The sequence below is a fragment of the Panthera uncia genome (genome assembly GCF_023721935.1).
Source record: "Panthera uncia isolate 11264 chromosome A3 unlocalized genomic scaffold, Puncia_PCG_1.0 HiC_scaffold_11, whole genome shotgun sequence".
NCBI classification, from domain to species: Eukaryota; Metazoa; Chordata; class Mammalia; order Carnivora; family Felidae; genus Panthera; species Panthera uncia.
In genome coordinates, this window is record NW_026057578.1 from 23,652,077 (window position 1) to 23,666,839 (window position 14,763).

Here is a 14,763-nt window from a genome sequence, read left to right on the forward strand (position 1 = left end):
CCTGTTTCCTTATCTAGTAAATGAGGCCAAGGACCCAAAACCTGCCCACCCACAGGGCTATCGAATGAAGCCCAGATGACAAGTGCTTTGCAGCTATAAAGGAAGTTCCAAGTAGTATCAAGAAGTATGAGAAAGTAACCCTAGACTATAAGGAGACCCCAGGGAAGAAGAGAATTTGGGTCCAGTTTCCAGGCCACCAGGGGTTCTGGAGAAAGGTGGGATGGGCCAGCTAGAGGATAATCAGTTGGCTCTGAAAGACTGAGTGACCCCTGGTTTGGATGTGAGCACTAAAGAAACAGGAAGAGAAGACCACTTGGGAATTTTTAAGGAATAGTTCCTGGTCCCTTAAACCGCTTCCTGCAAAATATGCAATCTAAGATCAAGCAAAGTAGGAATATCAGATCCTACCATGCTCCTGACCTGAGCCTTCCCTCTAACCACTTAACAGCATCTCTGCCTGCCATGTTCCCCCAAACCCAACTACCACCATAGCCATCTTGACAGAGAGGGAGAGAAGGAAACTTACAGCTACAGAACATGAAATGTGAGCCTGGCATCATGCTAAGTGCTTTTCCTGCTTTATTTAATCCTCGTGACCATCTTGCAAAGTGAGAGCTATTATCTCTATTTTAAATTGAGGAAATTGATATTGAGAAAGGCTGAGTAACTTGCTCAAAGACACAGAGCTAATAATTTCCCTAAAACGATGCAAACCCAGATCTGATTATAAAATCCTAGCACTTTCTTGGGTGTAGTCAGTCACTCATATACTGCTCACGTGGGACCAGGGAAGGATTTGGCTGTGGGGGCTGAGTCTTGGTAATGGAGTGGTGTGTCTTCTGTCCCCCTTTCTATAGGCAGGGAAAGACACTTGTGATGAACAAGCATGTGGGACATCTGCTTCGAACCAAAGCCATTGAGCATGCAGATGGTGGAGTGGCAGCAGGAGTGGCAGTCCTGGACAACCCGTACCCTGTGTGAGGGCACAGCCAAGCCTGCCCAGATTTTGCTCAAGAGACCTTCTATCCCTCATACTTGTCATTCCTCACCTAGCCCCTCTGAGGGTCTTCCCTCCCTGCACCTTGGGAAGGCTGGTCTCTTCTGTTCAGGGAAGGGTGAATGCTGGGTCCTTTCTCCAGCTCTCCCGTCTGAGGACCAGAAAAGCTGTTTCCCTTAGGTGAGATCTATAGGCCCCTAAATCCTCAGGGTGTGGGTATAGCTGAAAGGAAGCTGATTTGAGGTAAGGGTCCATAACCCTGTCAACTGCCTGTCAGCTCCTCATCAGCCTTTTCAGCAGGTTCCAGTGTCTGACCTAGGATAGGACTGAGAGGTAGGAGAGGGGCAGTGAAGGGGCATAGCATTTCCCTGCCTCTGCCTTAAATAAAACTACGTTGTTGATTCTGTGATTCCTTGGTTTATACATTTGAGAGGGGGAGGAGCTATAATCTGGGTCAGCACACTTAAAGTGGATTAGAACAGGGGAAATGACTTGGCTATAATCAGTCTCCCCAGCCCCAGACCCTAGGATAGAACCTTGAAGTTCCAATGCTTACTCAGTAATGCTCCCGTAGGATCATACGGAGAAGAGGGTCCCTTGGCAGGAGCTCAGGAAATAATGCAGCCATGATGGGACATCACAGGTGTGAACTGGCTTTAGTTGCTTTCCTGCTTAATTCAGGAGCTTGCCAAAGGGCCTATAAATGAAGCCCTGCCTAGATCTGCCCAAACCAAAAGTTCTGGAAATAGGATATTGGGGTATGCCTGGGGAAAACCACTCCCTTTCCCATCCCCCACACAAATCAGAACAGCTAGCAAGTACACAGTCTGTAAGACACCTAAGAAAACAAGTCACTGCCTTCTTAAGGTCACAGACTTTATTCCTATAACCATAGGGCCTGAGCATGACTGGAGCAAGAAGAATTTCATCTGAGAGTGTCTCTTATGGGAAGGACTGTTCATGGAAGGATGGGAACAGAGGACAAGGAAGATGAGCTCTTCTGGCCCTAAGAACAAAACACATTTACTCCAGCAAAGCAGCAGATAATCTGAAAACCCTCTGGAAACTGAGCCTGCCTGCATAGCCCCTGAAGCAAATGGGCAGAAAAGCACTGCCATCTGGCACAAAAGGGAATTCAGATCCAGAACAGAACCAGAAAAGTATTTAAAAAAATAATAATCAATTGTTCTGGGACTCACAAACAGGCATTTCTAAGGGAAAATGCATACCCAAGATAAGTAGTGGTGCTTCCTGAGAGAGCTGACAGGATTACAGAGCTGCTTACCTGCTTCAGTCTAGGCCCTCACTTGCCCTCTACATCCTTAACTTGAGTAAGGGACATGACCTTCAGGTCCTGTTCTGGGCTCCAAGGGCTCTTAAAGTCTAGGGGCTCAGCAGCAAGCTGATGCTAACCTGGGCCATGTCCTATCTATCTGGCAACCACAGGAAGTTGCCTCCACACAGGGGCAAAGCTGGTCCTCAGTCCCAGACAGTGGTATGGGTCTGCACTGGCCCTCAGTACTCCTGGATGGGGGCAGGGAGGATGGGAAAACTTTGCAAAGCCAAGCAGGGGCAAGCCTGGGTGAAGGGCAGGGTCTTGTTTACTGGATGGTCAGGCAGCGGTGGTTGAAGAGCTGGCAGATGACAGTTGGGTCAGCCACAGTAGACGTGTCCCCCAGGTCGTGGTCATTCTGAGCAATCTTCCGAAGCACCCGCCTCATAATTTTCCCTAGGGGACCACAGCCTTCTGGTTATGTGGTGATAGCACTGACCCACTCCAACCCTGCCAAAATGGCTTCCATCCACACACATTCTGCCACCACTAGGCCTTGGCCAATCCCAAACCCAATCACTTGAGGCCTTTGAACATACCTGAGCGGGTTTTAGGCAAGCCAGGTGCATTCTGGATATAATCCGGTGTGGCAATGGGGCCGATTTTTTCTCTAACTGTAACCAACAAATCATTAAGCATTTCTTCAGTATCATTAGCCAGGCTCCCAAAACCATGGCTTTGTTCCCCACCTATTTTCTCTTCAAGGCTCTGCCCACAGAATCATTCTTAGAGTCACTGCCTTTCTCTCTCTTTTTTTTTAAGTAGGCTCCATGCCCAGTGTGGAGCCCAGTGCAGGGCCCAACCAACATGGGGCCTTAACTCACAACCTTGAGATCAAGACCTAAGCTGAGATCAAGAGTCACACACTTAACCGGCTAAGCCACCCAGGCACCTGGTCTTTCTCTCTTTTCAACACACTTCTACTATCTCATTTCGTATCAATCTTCCTTCATGGAACTCCAACTCTAAGAATCCACCTTCTAGAGTTTAAATCCCACTTTATTAGCAGTGTGGCCTTGGGCAAGTGATTTAACTTCTCTGAGCTCCAATTTCTTCATCTTTAGGATGAGGTAACAATAGGATCTATTTCACAGTGGTGATTATAGGTATAAAATGGATTAATGCATTTAAAGCACTTAGCCCAGTGGTGGCAAAGAGAATTCTATAAATGTCAGCCATTATTATCCTAGTGGAGAGACTAGAGGAGACTGAACGGGAAGGTGGCAATCAGCCCCGAAGGCCCCCTAGGATCTGGTTTATAGTTTGGGGGGCAGCTTGCTCTAGCCTCTTCCCAACAACTTGCTGTGGTAACTTGGCCATCAGGACAGTCCCTACAGTCCCTGCTTAGGGAGGCTTCTCACTCTGCTTCTTGAGTTCCTCGATGAGGGTGGGGCTGAAGGTGTAGCCATCACACAGGGTGACAAAGCAGTAGAGGCATTCGCCCTTCACAGGATGAGGATGGCCGACCACAGCTGCCTCTGCAATAGCCTCATGTTCCACAAGTGCTGACTCCACCTCTGCTGTGCTCAGCAGGTGTCCTTGTCAAGGGAAAGAAAGTGCCATGAGAGAGATCCCATGCTCTACCCCAGCCCCTGTTCCATCTGTGCCTAGAGGGCTGTCCTGGTCTGGTCAAATGGGGAAGCCCCTTCATTCATTCCTCACATGATCTGCTTTGGTTGTCCCACCATCCTGGTTCCCCTCCTCTAAGCACATTCCAGTGTTTATAACTCTTCCTCCAAAACCTCTACCCAAAACTGAATGCTGCACTGTAAGTATGGTTTGGCCAAGGACATCCTGGTTCTCTTGGAAGGCTTTGGCTGGGACTTGCTGGGGAAGTAGTGCTAATGAGAAGGGAAAACAGTCCCTGGCCCTCACCAGATACATTCAGCATGTCATCAATCCTTCCAGTGATCCAATAATAGCCATCCTGGTCCCGTCGGCAGCCTGGAAAGAGAAGAAATACAAAACATGATAAATACCTCACAGTAGGGTACACGATCCATATTATCAAACTGCTACACCCACTGCAGTAGTCTCCTAACAATCTTCCTGCTTCTATACCATGGTAGCCAGCCTCCAAGATAGCCACACTGATTTCCACTTTCTGATGATATTCAGACTTCTGTGTAGTCCTCTTCCTCATTGTACTTGGGTTAGTCTGCATGATCAACAGAATTTGGCAGAAGTAATGGGATGTCGTTTCTGACATTAGATTATAGAAGACGCCGTGGCTTCTATGTTGGTGGCATTTTCTCAGATTATATGCTCTGGGGGAAGTCAGCTGCCATGTCATGAGTATCCCTGTGGAGAGGTGAGGAACTGAGGGCTGCTGCCAACAGCCACATGAGTGAGCTTGGCAACAGGTCCTCCAGGCTCAATTAAACCTTCAAATGACTGCAGCCCCAACCAACAGCTTCACTGCAACCCATGAGAGACTCTCAATGAGAATTTCTGACAAAGCCACTAACAAATTCCTGATCCTCAGAAATTGTGAGATATCTGTCATTTTTTTTTTTTTAAATTTTTTTTTCAACGTTTTTTATTTATTTTTGGGACAGAGAGAGACAGAGCATGAACGGGGGAGGGGCAGAGAGAGAGGGAGACACAGAATCGGAAACAGGCTCCAGGCTCCGAGCCATCAGCCCAGAGCCTGACGCGGGGCTCGAACTCACGGACCGCGAGATCGTGACCTGGCTGAAGTCGGACGCTTAACCGACTGCGCCACCCAGGCGCCCCGAGATATCTGTCATTTTAAGCCACCAAGTTTGGAGGTAATTTGTTCCATGGCAACAGATAACTAATATACTCACCTAAAGTCTGTTCTCCATAAATCAGTTATTTTCTAAACAATAAACCAGTTCTTGTCACTTGTCTGCTTAACAACCCATAAAGGTCTCCCCCATTGTACACATTTGGATTTTGGATAAAATCCAAAGTCTTCACCATGACCCACAAGGTCCTACATTATCTACCTCTCCAACTTCATGTAATATTCTTCCCTTCTCTTTGCTCACTATACTTCAGCCACACAGGTTTTGGTCTGCTCCTCAGACATTTCAAGCTTATGTCTCTGCACAGAACACTCACTCTTACTCCAAAATTTTCCCATTCCTGGCTGCCTTCTCACTCTACAGGTCTCTGGTCAAATATCACTTCCACGAAGCCTTCTCTCACCAGCCCATGTATGGTGGCCATTCCTGCAGACATCCTTTATCCTGTAACACTGTTTATTTTTCTTCATAGCACTTGTCACTAAGATAAGCTTATTTACTTGTTTGCTGTATTTATTGTCTATCTCCCTTTGCTAGAATATAAGCCCCGTGTGAACAGAAGCCTTGTCTACCTTATTCATGGTAATATCCCCTATGCTTATATCAGTGCCTAGACATAGTAGGTAATAAATCGTTATGGATGAATGGATTGGTGGATAGAGTCATGGCCAAACACAGGCTCTAGACATGAGGATGCACATGACATAGTAATACATACTGCTGCATGCCCCATCTCTTTTAGCACAGGAACAATGGAAACAAGAACCTCTTTCCTCATATATCAAATCAGATGGTTCCATGCTGAGACTTTCCATACAACACTCATACCTGCTCTTAGTCTTCTGTATAGTTCTGCCTGGATATTAGGCACTGACACATAGAATACATTCCTCTCTCTGTTACTCTACACCCCTAACCAACTCTTCCTGAAAAAGGAAGGGGAAGATACATGTCTTGGTGGGAGGTGTGGGAAAGGGATAGCTAAGGCTCACCATCTCCTGTCACATAGTACCCAGGGAACTTCTTAAAGTAGGTGGCCTCAAAGCGTTCATGGTTCCCATAGACTGTGCGCATGATTCCTGGCCAGGGCTGCTTGAACACCTAGGGAGTGAGAAAGGCACAGTGGTCACATCTGCTACACTGCCTCACTGGAAGACAATCACAGTCTTGCCAAACCTGAGAAGAAATGGCTTGAATGCCCTTTCTGAGAAGTAGAACAAAGTACAGGCTTCAGAGATAGACAATCCAGGTTTAGAATCCCAGATCTACCATTTACTAACTGTGTGACCTCAGGTTAGTAACTTTACCTCTCTGAGCTTCAGGATCCTCTTCTGTAAAACAGAGAAAATAATCTCAACCTCCCAAAGTTGTTGGGAGGATTGAATTAATGATATTTGGAAGCTGTCTAGTACAATGTTTTTTTTATTAAAAAAAATTTTTTTTAACATTTTTATTTTTTGAGAGACATAGTGTGAGCAGGAGAGGGGCAGACAAAGAGGGAGTCAAATTCCAAAGCAGGCTCCAGGCTCCGAGCTGCCAGCACAGAGCCCAATGTGGGGCTTGAACTCACCAACTGTGAGATCATGACCTGAGCTGAAGTTGGACTTAACTGACTGAGCCATCCAGGCACCCCTGTCTAGTACAATGTTCTGTTAGTGATAAGCATTTAGTAAATTTGAGTCTCCTCAGGAAATCAGGTCCAGTTTGATATAAGTGAAGATAGTCACATAAAAATGAATAAATAATTATTGCCCCGATAATAATATCCTGTGGCAGTAGACTGATGAGATACATGAAATTTCTAGGCTAAGAGTCAAAAGGTCTGGATTTATGTCCTGCCCTTGTAACTAACTTGCTCTTAGTAAAGTAGGATGGAAGGGGGGCGGGGTAGATTATCTTCCTACAAGTACTAATACAAAAATCACAACATCTAACATTTGTTAAACACTAACTTAGATTCTGTGCTAAATCCTTCACATGGGTTATCTAACCAATCCAGCAACTTTAGGAGACAAAGGTACTATATAACCCTGTATTACAGATGAGGAAATTTAGGTTGAGAGGTACTAGGCCACCTATCTGAGGTCCCAGAAGGGGCAGAGCCAGGATTTGAACCCAAGCAGGTTGACTCTGGAGCCTATATGATTTTCCACTATGTTTTAAAGACTCCTTTCACACTAGAATATTTGTCAAAGGAAGAGTTGGGCCTAAGTTTTATGGACCCAAAAAGGCATCATCAGGAATCTTTGAGGAGAGGCCTCAAGAGCCAAAGTGAGCCAAAAGGCAGAGAGGCAGGCAAAGTATCCAGAAGGATTTCCTCCAGGGTCTCTCTGCAGAGGATAAACTCTCAATCATGGAGCTTTACCCACAAGCACCCACCAACAGAGATTAGGTTCTAAACTCTGAAGCAAAGTACAACATTCGTTGCAGTACTCTTTCCCCTCAACTCCTAAAAGACATCCAAGGGTTAGGGCCTTACCAGGTAACCTTCAGCTTCACCTTCCAACTCTTCCCCAGACTCATTCAAGATTGCAGGGGCAACACCAAAGAACGGGAAGGTCTAGAAGCAAGCAGGAGACAGGACTCAAGAACAGGAATGTGGCAACTCTGACTCAATTCTCTACCTCTCCCAAGGATCCCCAGAGCCCCAGATACCTCACACATATCAATCTAGTTCCCCACCCTCTGCCTAGGCCAAATGTCCCGAGATTCTACTCCTGCTTAGCCTAGGACTAGGCAAGGGAGCCACACTCACAGCAGAACCAGGCTTCATTGGTGTGGCACCAGGGAGGGGGGTCAGCATATGGCCACCCTGTGGAAGTCAGACATCAGGAGTTTGAGTCAGTTTTCCCACACTGTCCCTGAGCCCCAGCCTTCTAAGTCCTTTACTCACTGTCTCTGTCTGCCAGAAGGTGTCCACGATGGAACAGCGCTGGGCACCGACCACCCGGTGGTACCACAGCCAGGCCTCAGGGTTAATGGGTTCACCCACTGTGCCTAGCACCTGTAATGATGCCCGGCTATGCCTTGGGCAGGGGAGTGGAGAAAGAGGAAGGCTCTGAGTACCATTGGGAACCAGGAAAACATGCCTAGGCTCTTCTGCCCCCTCCCCTATTCTAGGCCAAGGAGTTGGAACAATGGAATGGAAAAGACTACACAAAGGTCAGCACCTAGCTCTGAGGAACACTCATGGGGCAGCAGCCAGGAAGGGGGGTCTCACCTGGTGACAGGCTCATCTCCAAACTTCATGAGCAGGCGGATGGCTGTGGGTGCTGTATAGAACTTGGTCACCTTGTACTTATCCACGATGCTCCACAGGCGGCTCACATCCGGGTATGTGGGAATCCCCTCAAACTAACCCCAGTGAAGGCTGGTCATTCCTAGTCCTTCCCAACAGTCCCTCAGTTCCCCTACCATACCCTCAGGCTCAGTATTTTGCCCTTTCTAACAAACCCATGTCTTCACTCCCTTACCAGATAAACCAAGAGAACTTCCCAGTCAGTATATATAACCCCCTCAGAACTCCCCTTTCTCCAGGAAACAGGTCATTGTGTAAGTACCCCTGTCCATAAACCAAGTGGCCTTGGGAGATTGTCATCTATGATCATCTTGTCCATCCCCTAAGTAAGCCAAGTATCCTTGAGTCCCAGCTCCCTTCTCACCAAAACACTGGTGGCGCCATTGGCCAATGGCCCATAGGTGACGTAGGAATGGCCAGTGATCCAGCCGATGTCTGCTGTGCACCAGAACACATCCTCTGCGTGGAAGTCAAACACATACTTGAAGGTTGTGGCCACATAGAGCATGTAGCCCCCAACAGTGTGTACTACACCCTGGAGGAAGAATAGGGCCTCAGGCTGGGGCCTTGGGCTCACCCCCACAGACCACCAAACATACATAGGCTGGACAGAGCTAGAGGAAGATCCTCCTCAGGGATTCTAGCCCTGCCAGCACCCCTTTCATAGCACCCATCTCTCTTCTATCCCTTTTTCTCCATGTTCCCATCTCACACCCATACACATGCATAGTCAGTCTGTCATTCATATCCACACCCTAAAATGGTATTTCTGAGCCACCACTTTCACACACATGGGCACTTCTAGAACACTCACATCTAACAGTGTCTCTGTTTTATATTTATGCACACACAGTCAATTACACATTGACAGAGTAAGAGTGGGCAAAGAAGATAATCTTCTTTGCTTACTCTACCAGTACCCCATCCCTAGGAAAAAGAGGCCAAAATTGTGCTTCTAAAGCCCCACTAAGAGATATTCAAGCATATAGAGAGAAGAATATAGGGATGAGGTGAGTGGAAGGTAGGATGATAAATCTTTTAAGTTGATGGAAAAATCAGTTTTGTTTCTGGCTCACACACTGTGCCCTGGGAAGGACTAGATGTTAACAGTGTGACTTGTGGAAGGAACTGAACTCTAAGAGACATAGTCTAGGAGTCCAGTAAGAATCCCTGTGGCCAATCTCCATTGGCTTTGAGTTCACAGCACAGCTCTCCTTCAATCAAACCACAGGGCATAGACAAGGAACAGTCAGATACATGAACTGATCCTTTTCTCCTTTTCTGGGCACTCATGAAAGCCCCCACCTAAACTATCTCCCCCTGGGCGTCAACATTTAATGATTGAGGATTTATGTCTTTTTCAAATTCTTTTTTTTTTTTTAAATAGAGAGAATGCAAGTAGGGGAGAGGGGCAGAGGGAGAGAAAGAGAGAGAGAATCTTAAATAGTCTCATGTTCAGCACAGAGTCTGATATAGGGCTCAATCCCACGACCCCAGGATCATGACCTGAGGCAAAATCAAGAGTTGGATGCTTCAGGCACCTGGGTGGCTCAGTTGGTTAAGCGCCAGACTTGGCTCAGGTCGTGTTCTCGCGGTTCATGATTCAATCCCTACATCGGACTTTGTGTGGGCAGCTCAGAACCTGGAGCCATCTTCAGAGTCTGTGTCTCCCTCTCTCATGGCCCCTTCCCTGCTCACACTCTGTCTCTCTCTCAAAAGTAAATAAAGCATTAAATTTTTTTTTTTTTAATTTAGATGCTCAACTGACTGCAGCACCCAGTCTCCCCGAGGATTTATGTCTTAATTTGATTTAGAAAAGGTAATATGACAGTTCCCAAACTCAGGATTAGAGAGTAAAATCTGTATCATCATTCTTCCTCAGAAACTCATTTCTCACCACTACACAGTACACACACACACACACACACACACACACACACACACACATGCACCCATGCACACACGCACATACTTGCCTTGGGTTTGCCTGTGGAGCCACTGGTGTACAGGATGAAGAGTGGGTCCTCAGCATCACACCACTCAGGCTCACACTCATCCTCTGCCTCTTGCATGAGTTCATGCCACCACAAGTCAATCCCTTGGTTCCAGGAGATCTGCAGGGGTAGGAAGACAGGAATGGGCAGAGAAGAACTGTAACAGCTCAAGACAGGAGTAGAGACCCACCTACCTGGCACCTGGGATTGGGATAGTAACCCCAGGTGGGGGTGCTGGGAGGGAGGGAACTGTGAGGGTGGAATGCAACAGAGAACAGGAGCAGAACAGCAGGCTTCTTGGGTACTCCTAACACCCTACTCCAGAGCTCCTCTTATGTGGCATCAGGTTGAGGAGGGCACCTTGGTTGGTCCCTTCTCATCCTTCAGTTCGTAGCTTAAATGTCACCTTCATGGAAGGGTTTTCCCTAAACAGTATCTGGTAGATTCCCAACCCATCCTCACCCTTGTTATTTTTCTTGATCACAACACCATGTTTCCTTCCTATACAGTACATATTTCCAGTTATTTTATTTAGTTATTTGCTTGATTACTGTCTTCCCAACCAAATAGTGAACTCTATGAGTGCAATGGCATGTTCGACTTCTTTCTTTCTTTCTTTATCTCTTTCTTTCTTTTTTTCTTTCTTTCTTTCTTTCTTTCTTTCTTTCTTTCTTTCTTTCTTTCTTTCTAACAATGAGCAAAATCCCTGGCACTCAATACATACTCTACATTTTTTTTTGGATGAATGAATATACACACACAGGCCTACATACAAACATATGTACTTATGGGACTAGTGGCTTATCAGCAGGGATGCAGACACCACCCAATTCAGAAATGCAAAATTAGTCAGAGCCTGCAGGTGAAGCGGGCACCTGGCCCTGTTAGTATTGAAAAAAGTCAACAGCTTTTGGTCCAAGCGCCTTTTCCTGAATGTCTAGACCTTATCCATATCTGCAGGTTTGTACCCTAGCTCCACCCCTGCCTTTACACCACTGGTACCAATGGGTTTCCCACAGACATATTTGTTTGAGGTTCCATTCAGCACAAAACCTGCTTTACGTTGGTGGAAAAGGACCAACATGGACTTCTCCCACGAGAGGGGTGTCCCCCTCTACTGGAGTGTCTTTGATAACTACTTCTGAATCTGTTATCCTGAAATTTTTCTAGCCTCTCCTTGAAACTATTTTACTTTCCTAGTTATATCAGCTCTCTAAACAGCCACCTTTCTGAGTCTACCCTGTGCTAAGGGAAGTTGAGATTCCCTGAACTTGTCCAAATATTACACTGGATCTCAATCCTAGTTCTGCCACTTCCTAACTACATATGACCTTGGGCAAGTCACTTTACCTAAAGTCGGTTCATTTTAAAATGAGGACAGTTCTGGGCACCCGGGTGGCTTAGTCGGTTAAACATCTGACTTCAGCTCAGGTCATGATCTCATGGTTTGTGGTTTCAAGCACTGCATTGGGCTCTGTGCTGACATGACAGCTCAGAGCCTAGAGCCTGTTTCGGATTCTGTGTCCTCTTCTCTCTCTGCCCCTTGCCGACTCTCTCTCAAAAATAAATAAACATTTAAAAAAAATTTTTTTAAATAAATAAAATGAGGATAATTCTTCTTTCCCTAACGGTCTCACAGGATTTGGGGAACATCAAAAGAAAAAGGCATTATCTGGTAAACATCAAACCTTGAATTGTCCTTTGGAGTGGGAAAGACTGATGAATGTCAGGAAGGATAGAAGTTAGTTCAGTTCCACTGAACTCCTCTAGGACATAAATTTAAGGGTGTGATAATGGGAACTGTTTTGGGTTTGCTTTAGCTATCACAAAGTCCTTTCATATTAATTAGCTTCTTGTATGTTCAATGGCCCTGGCTCGCAGGTAGACATGATCATGTAAGAGAAACACCCTACTCCCTATTCCCAATGTATGGCTATATGCTAATTTACTGTGTACATATTTGGTTTAAAAACCCCCAAGTGTTAAACACATACCTTGATAAGTTATAAAATGATTCTCTAGCCACTCATCTCTTTCTGTACAATCTGCCCCTTACTTTAGAGAATTTGAAGTTTCTGGCACATAAACATCATAAGAATGACAAGCCCAGGCTGAATAAGGCACCATTAAAAAGAAGAAGAGGGGCGCCTGGGTGGCATAGTCGGTTAAGCGTCCGACTTCAGCCAGGTCACGATCTCGCGGTCCGTGAGTTCGAGCCCCGCGTCGGGCTCTGGGCTGATGGCTCGGAGCCTGGAGCCTGTTTCCGATTCTGTGTCTCCCTCTCTCTCTGCCCCTCCCCCGTTCATGCTCTGTCTCTCTCTGTCCCAAAAATAAATAAAAAACGTTGAAAAAAAAATTAAAAAAAAAAAGAAGAAGGAGAAGGAGAAGAAAAAGAAGAAAAAAGAAGAAGAAAAAGAAAGAAGAGAAAGACACTGCCCACAAGCTAGAAAACACTAAAACACACCTTATTTTTTAATGGAATAGCCACAGGGGCCTACACATATATTATCACATGGGCACTTTGTTTCTGCCAAATGATCTACTTGAGATGAGGGCATTAATGTATTTAAGTAGAAGAGTGTCAGTATTGCTTTGGGCAAATGGTACTTGTCTACAGTACTGGTTTGAATTGTCATAGAAAAGGCACTAGGTACATGTAAGTGCAAAGCAGAGTTACACTGTGGCAATGAGGAGATTCTTGTAATCTTGTAAAACGGTTTCCTTTGTGGGTATGTGGGTGAAAAGGGCCGGTATTCCAGGTGTGGAACCGATAAACAGCACCAGGAAGCAGGATGAGCTCAATTAGTGGTGCAAACTCGTTGGTTGTGAATTGGGTGTGTGCCTATGAGAGCCCAGAGCTTTGAACCAGGAAAAGATCTCAATTTTCCGAAGTAAGAATGGAGTTGGCCTTTGTCCTTGGACCAGGATAGCCTGGGAAGGCAACTGCCAGGTATGAGAGAGGAACGTGAGGACACTCATAGGTGACGTGATTGAGAAGAGTACCTCCAAATTGTGCCAGGTGCTCCCTTGAAAAATGCTTAAGGATGATGGGGTATAGAGCTCTCCCGAGATTTCTGCAGCTTTGACTGCCATTATCAGACCAATAAACCTGGACTTCGTAAGCCTACTCTTATGGTCTTTGGTTTTGGGTAACTGACTATTTTCACTTCCAAGAACCAAAAGTTCAGAGCCTGTGGCCTAAAGGTCTCTGGTATTAAGAATTATAGGAGCTTATTTCTTTTCTGGTTTCCCTTTTAGAAATGCCAGGCTGTCTGCTATGTTAAAAGCAATAAAAGCTACGGGGTGCCTGGGTGGCCCAGCCGGTTAAGTGGCCGATTTTGGCTCAGGTTTATGATCTCACAGTCTGTGGGTTCAAGCCCCACGTCAGGCTCTGTGTGGACAGCTCAGAACCTGGAGGCTGCTTCAGATTCTGTGTCTCCCTCTCTCTCTGCCCCTCCTCTGTTGATACGCTCTCTCTCTCAAAAATAAATAAACATTTTTAAAAAAGCAATAAAAACTAACATTTATAGTTACTATGTGTCAAAAACATTATATATACTGACAAAACCCTATCAGGTAGGAACAATTATTATCATTATTCAACAGATGGAGAAACCGAGGCAAGAGAGCTTAAGTACTTTGTCCAAGTTTCCACAGTAGCAAGTGACACCACTAGGATTTGAACCCAAGTAGTGTGGCTCCAGAGTCTATACTCTAACCACTGAGTTTGTTACCCTCTTTCAAGAGAAATGTCTTAGGTCTCTGCCTGACTTTTAAAAGGAAAGTAATATACCCTGGGAATCAGATCTGTCTCCACCATGCTATGAGAACAGAGAAAAAAAGATTATATTTACCCTTAGCCAAAGGGGTTAATAATAGAAGACTTAGAGTAAGAGACCCTATAAGGAAGGTAAAATTCAGAGGAATAATGAATTTTATGTTTTGTTTTAATAGAGGAAGTGGTTTCCTTTCAAGCATGTATTATCATCTCTCCATTATTGATAAGGGAACTGAAACCCAGAGAGGAGAAACAACTTATTCAAGGTCATACAGCTAAAAATCAGTCTCTGGAGCCGCCTGTGTGGCTCAGTCGGTTAAGCATTGGAATTCGGCTCAGGTCATGACCTGATGGTTCATGGGTTTAAGCCGCACATCAGGCTCTACACTGTCAGTGTGGAGTACGCTTGGAATTCTCTCCGTCCCTCTTCCTCTCTCTCTATGCCTCCCCCACTTGCACTTTCTTACTCTCTCTCAAAATAAATAAATAAACTTTATTTTTTAAAAATTGGTCTCTAGGGGCGCCTGGGTGGCTCAGTTGGTTGAGCGTCCGGCTTCAGCTCAGGTCATGATCTCACAGTTTGTGGGTTCGA

At 45.7% G+C, this 14,763-nt stretch overlaps 2 protein-coding genes across 3 annotated transcripts in view; one reads left to right on the top strand and one right to left on the bottom strand.

The window, feature by feature from the left end:
- GSS (glutathione synthetase) overlaps window positions 1-1,406 on the top strand; it is a 24,586-nt gene extending 23,180 nt beyond the window's left edge. Inside the window, exon 12 of the mRNA XM_049650929.1 lies at window positions 858-1,406. Within this exon, the coding sequence (XP_049506886.1) occupies window positions 858-981 (124 nt within the window). The 3' untranslated portion in view covers window positions 982-1,406. The remainder of the gene's footprint in view (window positions 1-857) is intronic.
- Window positions 1-14,763, bottom strand: part of ACSS2 (acyl-CoA synthetase short chain family member 2) — a 91,459-nt gene that overhangs the window by 38,258 nt on the left and 38,438 nt on the right. The window contains exons 9-19 of one of the 2 annotated variants that reach the window (XM_049650927.1): window positions 10,376-10,513; window positions 8,764-8,934; window positions 8,322-8,455; window positions 7,995-8,127; window positions 7,857-7,913; window positions 7,581-7,661; window positions 6,094-6,202; window positions 4,206-4,274; window positions 3,692-3,868; window positions 2,870-2,944; window positions 1,554-2,726 (exon numbers count right to left, since the gene is read on the bottom strand). In XM_049650927.1, the coding sequence (XP_049506884.1) occupies window positions 2,599-2,726; window positions 2,870-2,944; window positions 3,692-3,868; window positions 4,206-4,274; window positions 6,094-6,202; window positions 7,581-7,661; window positions 7,857-7,913; window positions 7,995-8,127; window positions 8,322-8,455; window positions 8,764-8,934; window positions 10,376-10,513 (1,272 nt within the window). In that variant the 3' untranslated portion in view covers window positions 1,554-2,598. Of the gene's footprint in view, window positions 1-1,553; window positions 2,727-2,869; window positions 2,945-3,691; window positions 3,869-4,205; window positions 4,275-6,093; window positions 6,203-7,580; window positions 7,662-7,856; window positions 7,914-7,994; window positions 8,128-8,321; window positions 8,456-8,763; window positions 8,935-10,375; window positions 10,514-14,763 lie in introns of those variants that run through there. The other variant, XM_049650928.1, reaches the window with a different exon arrangement.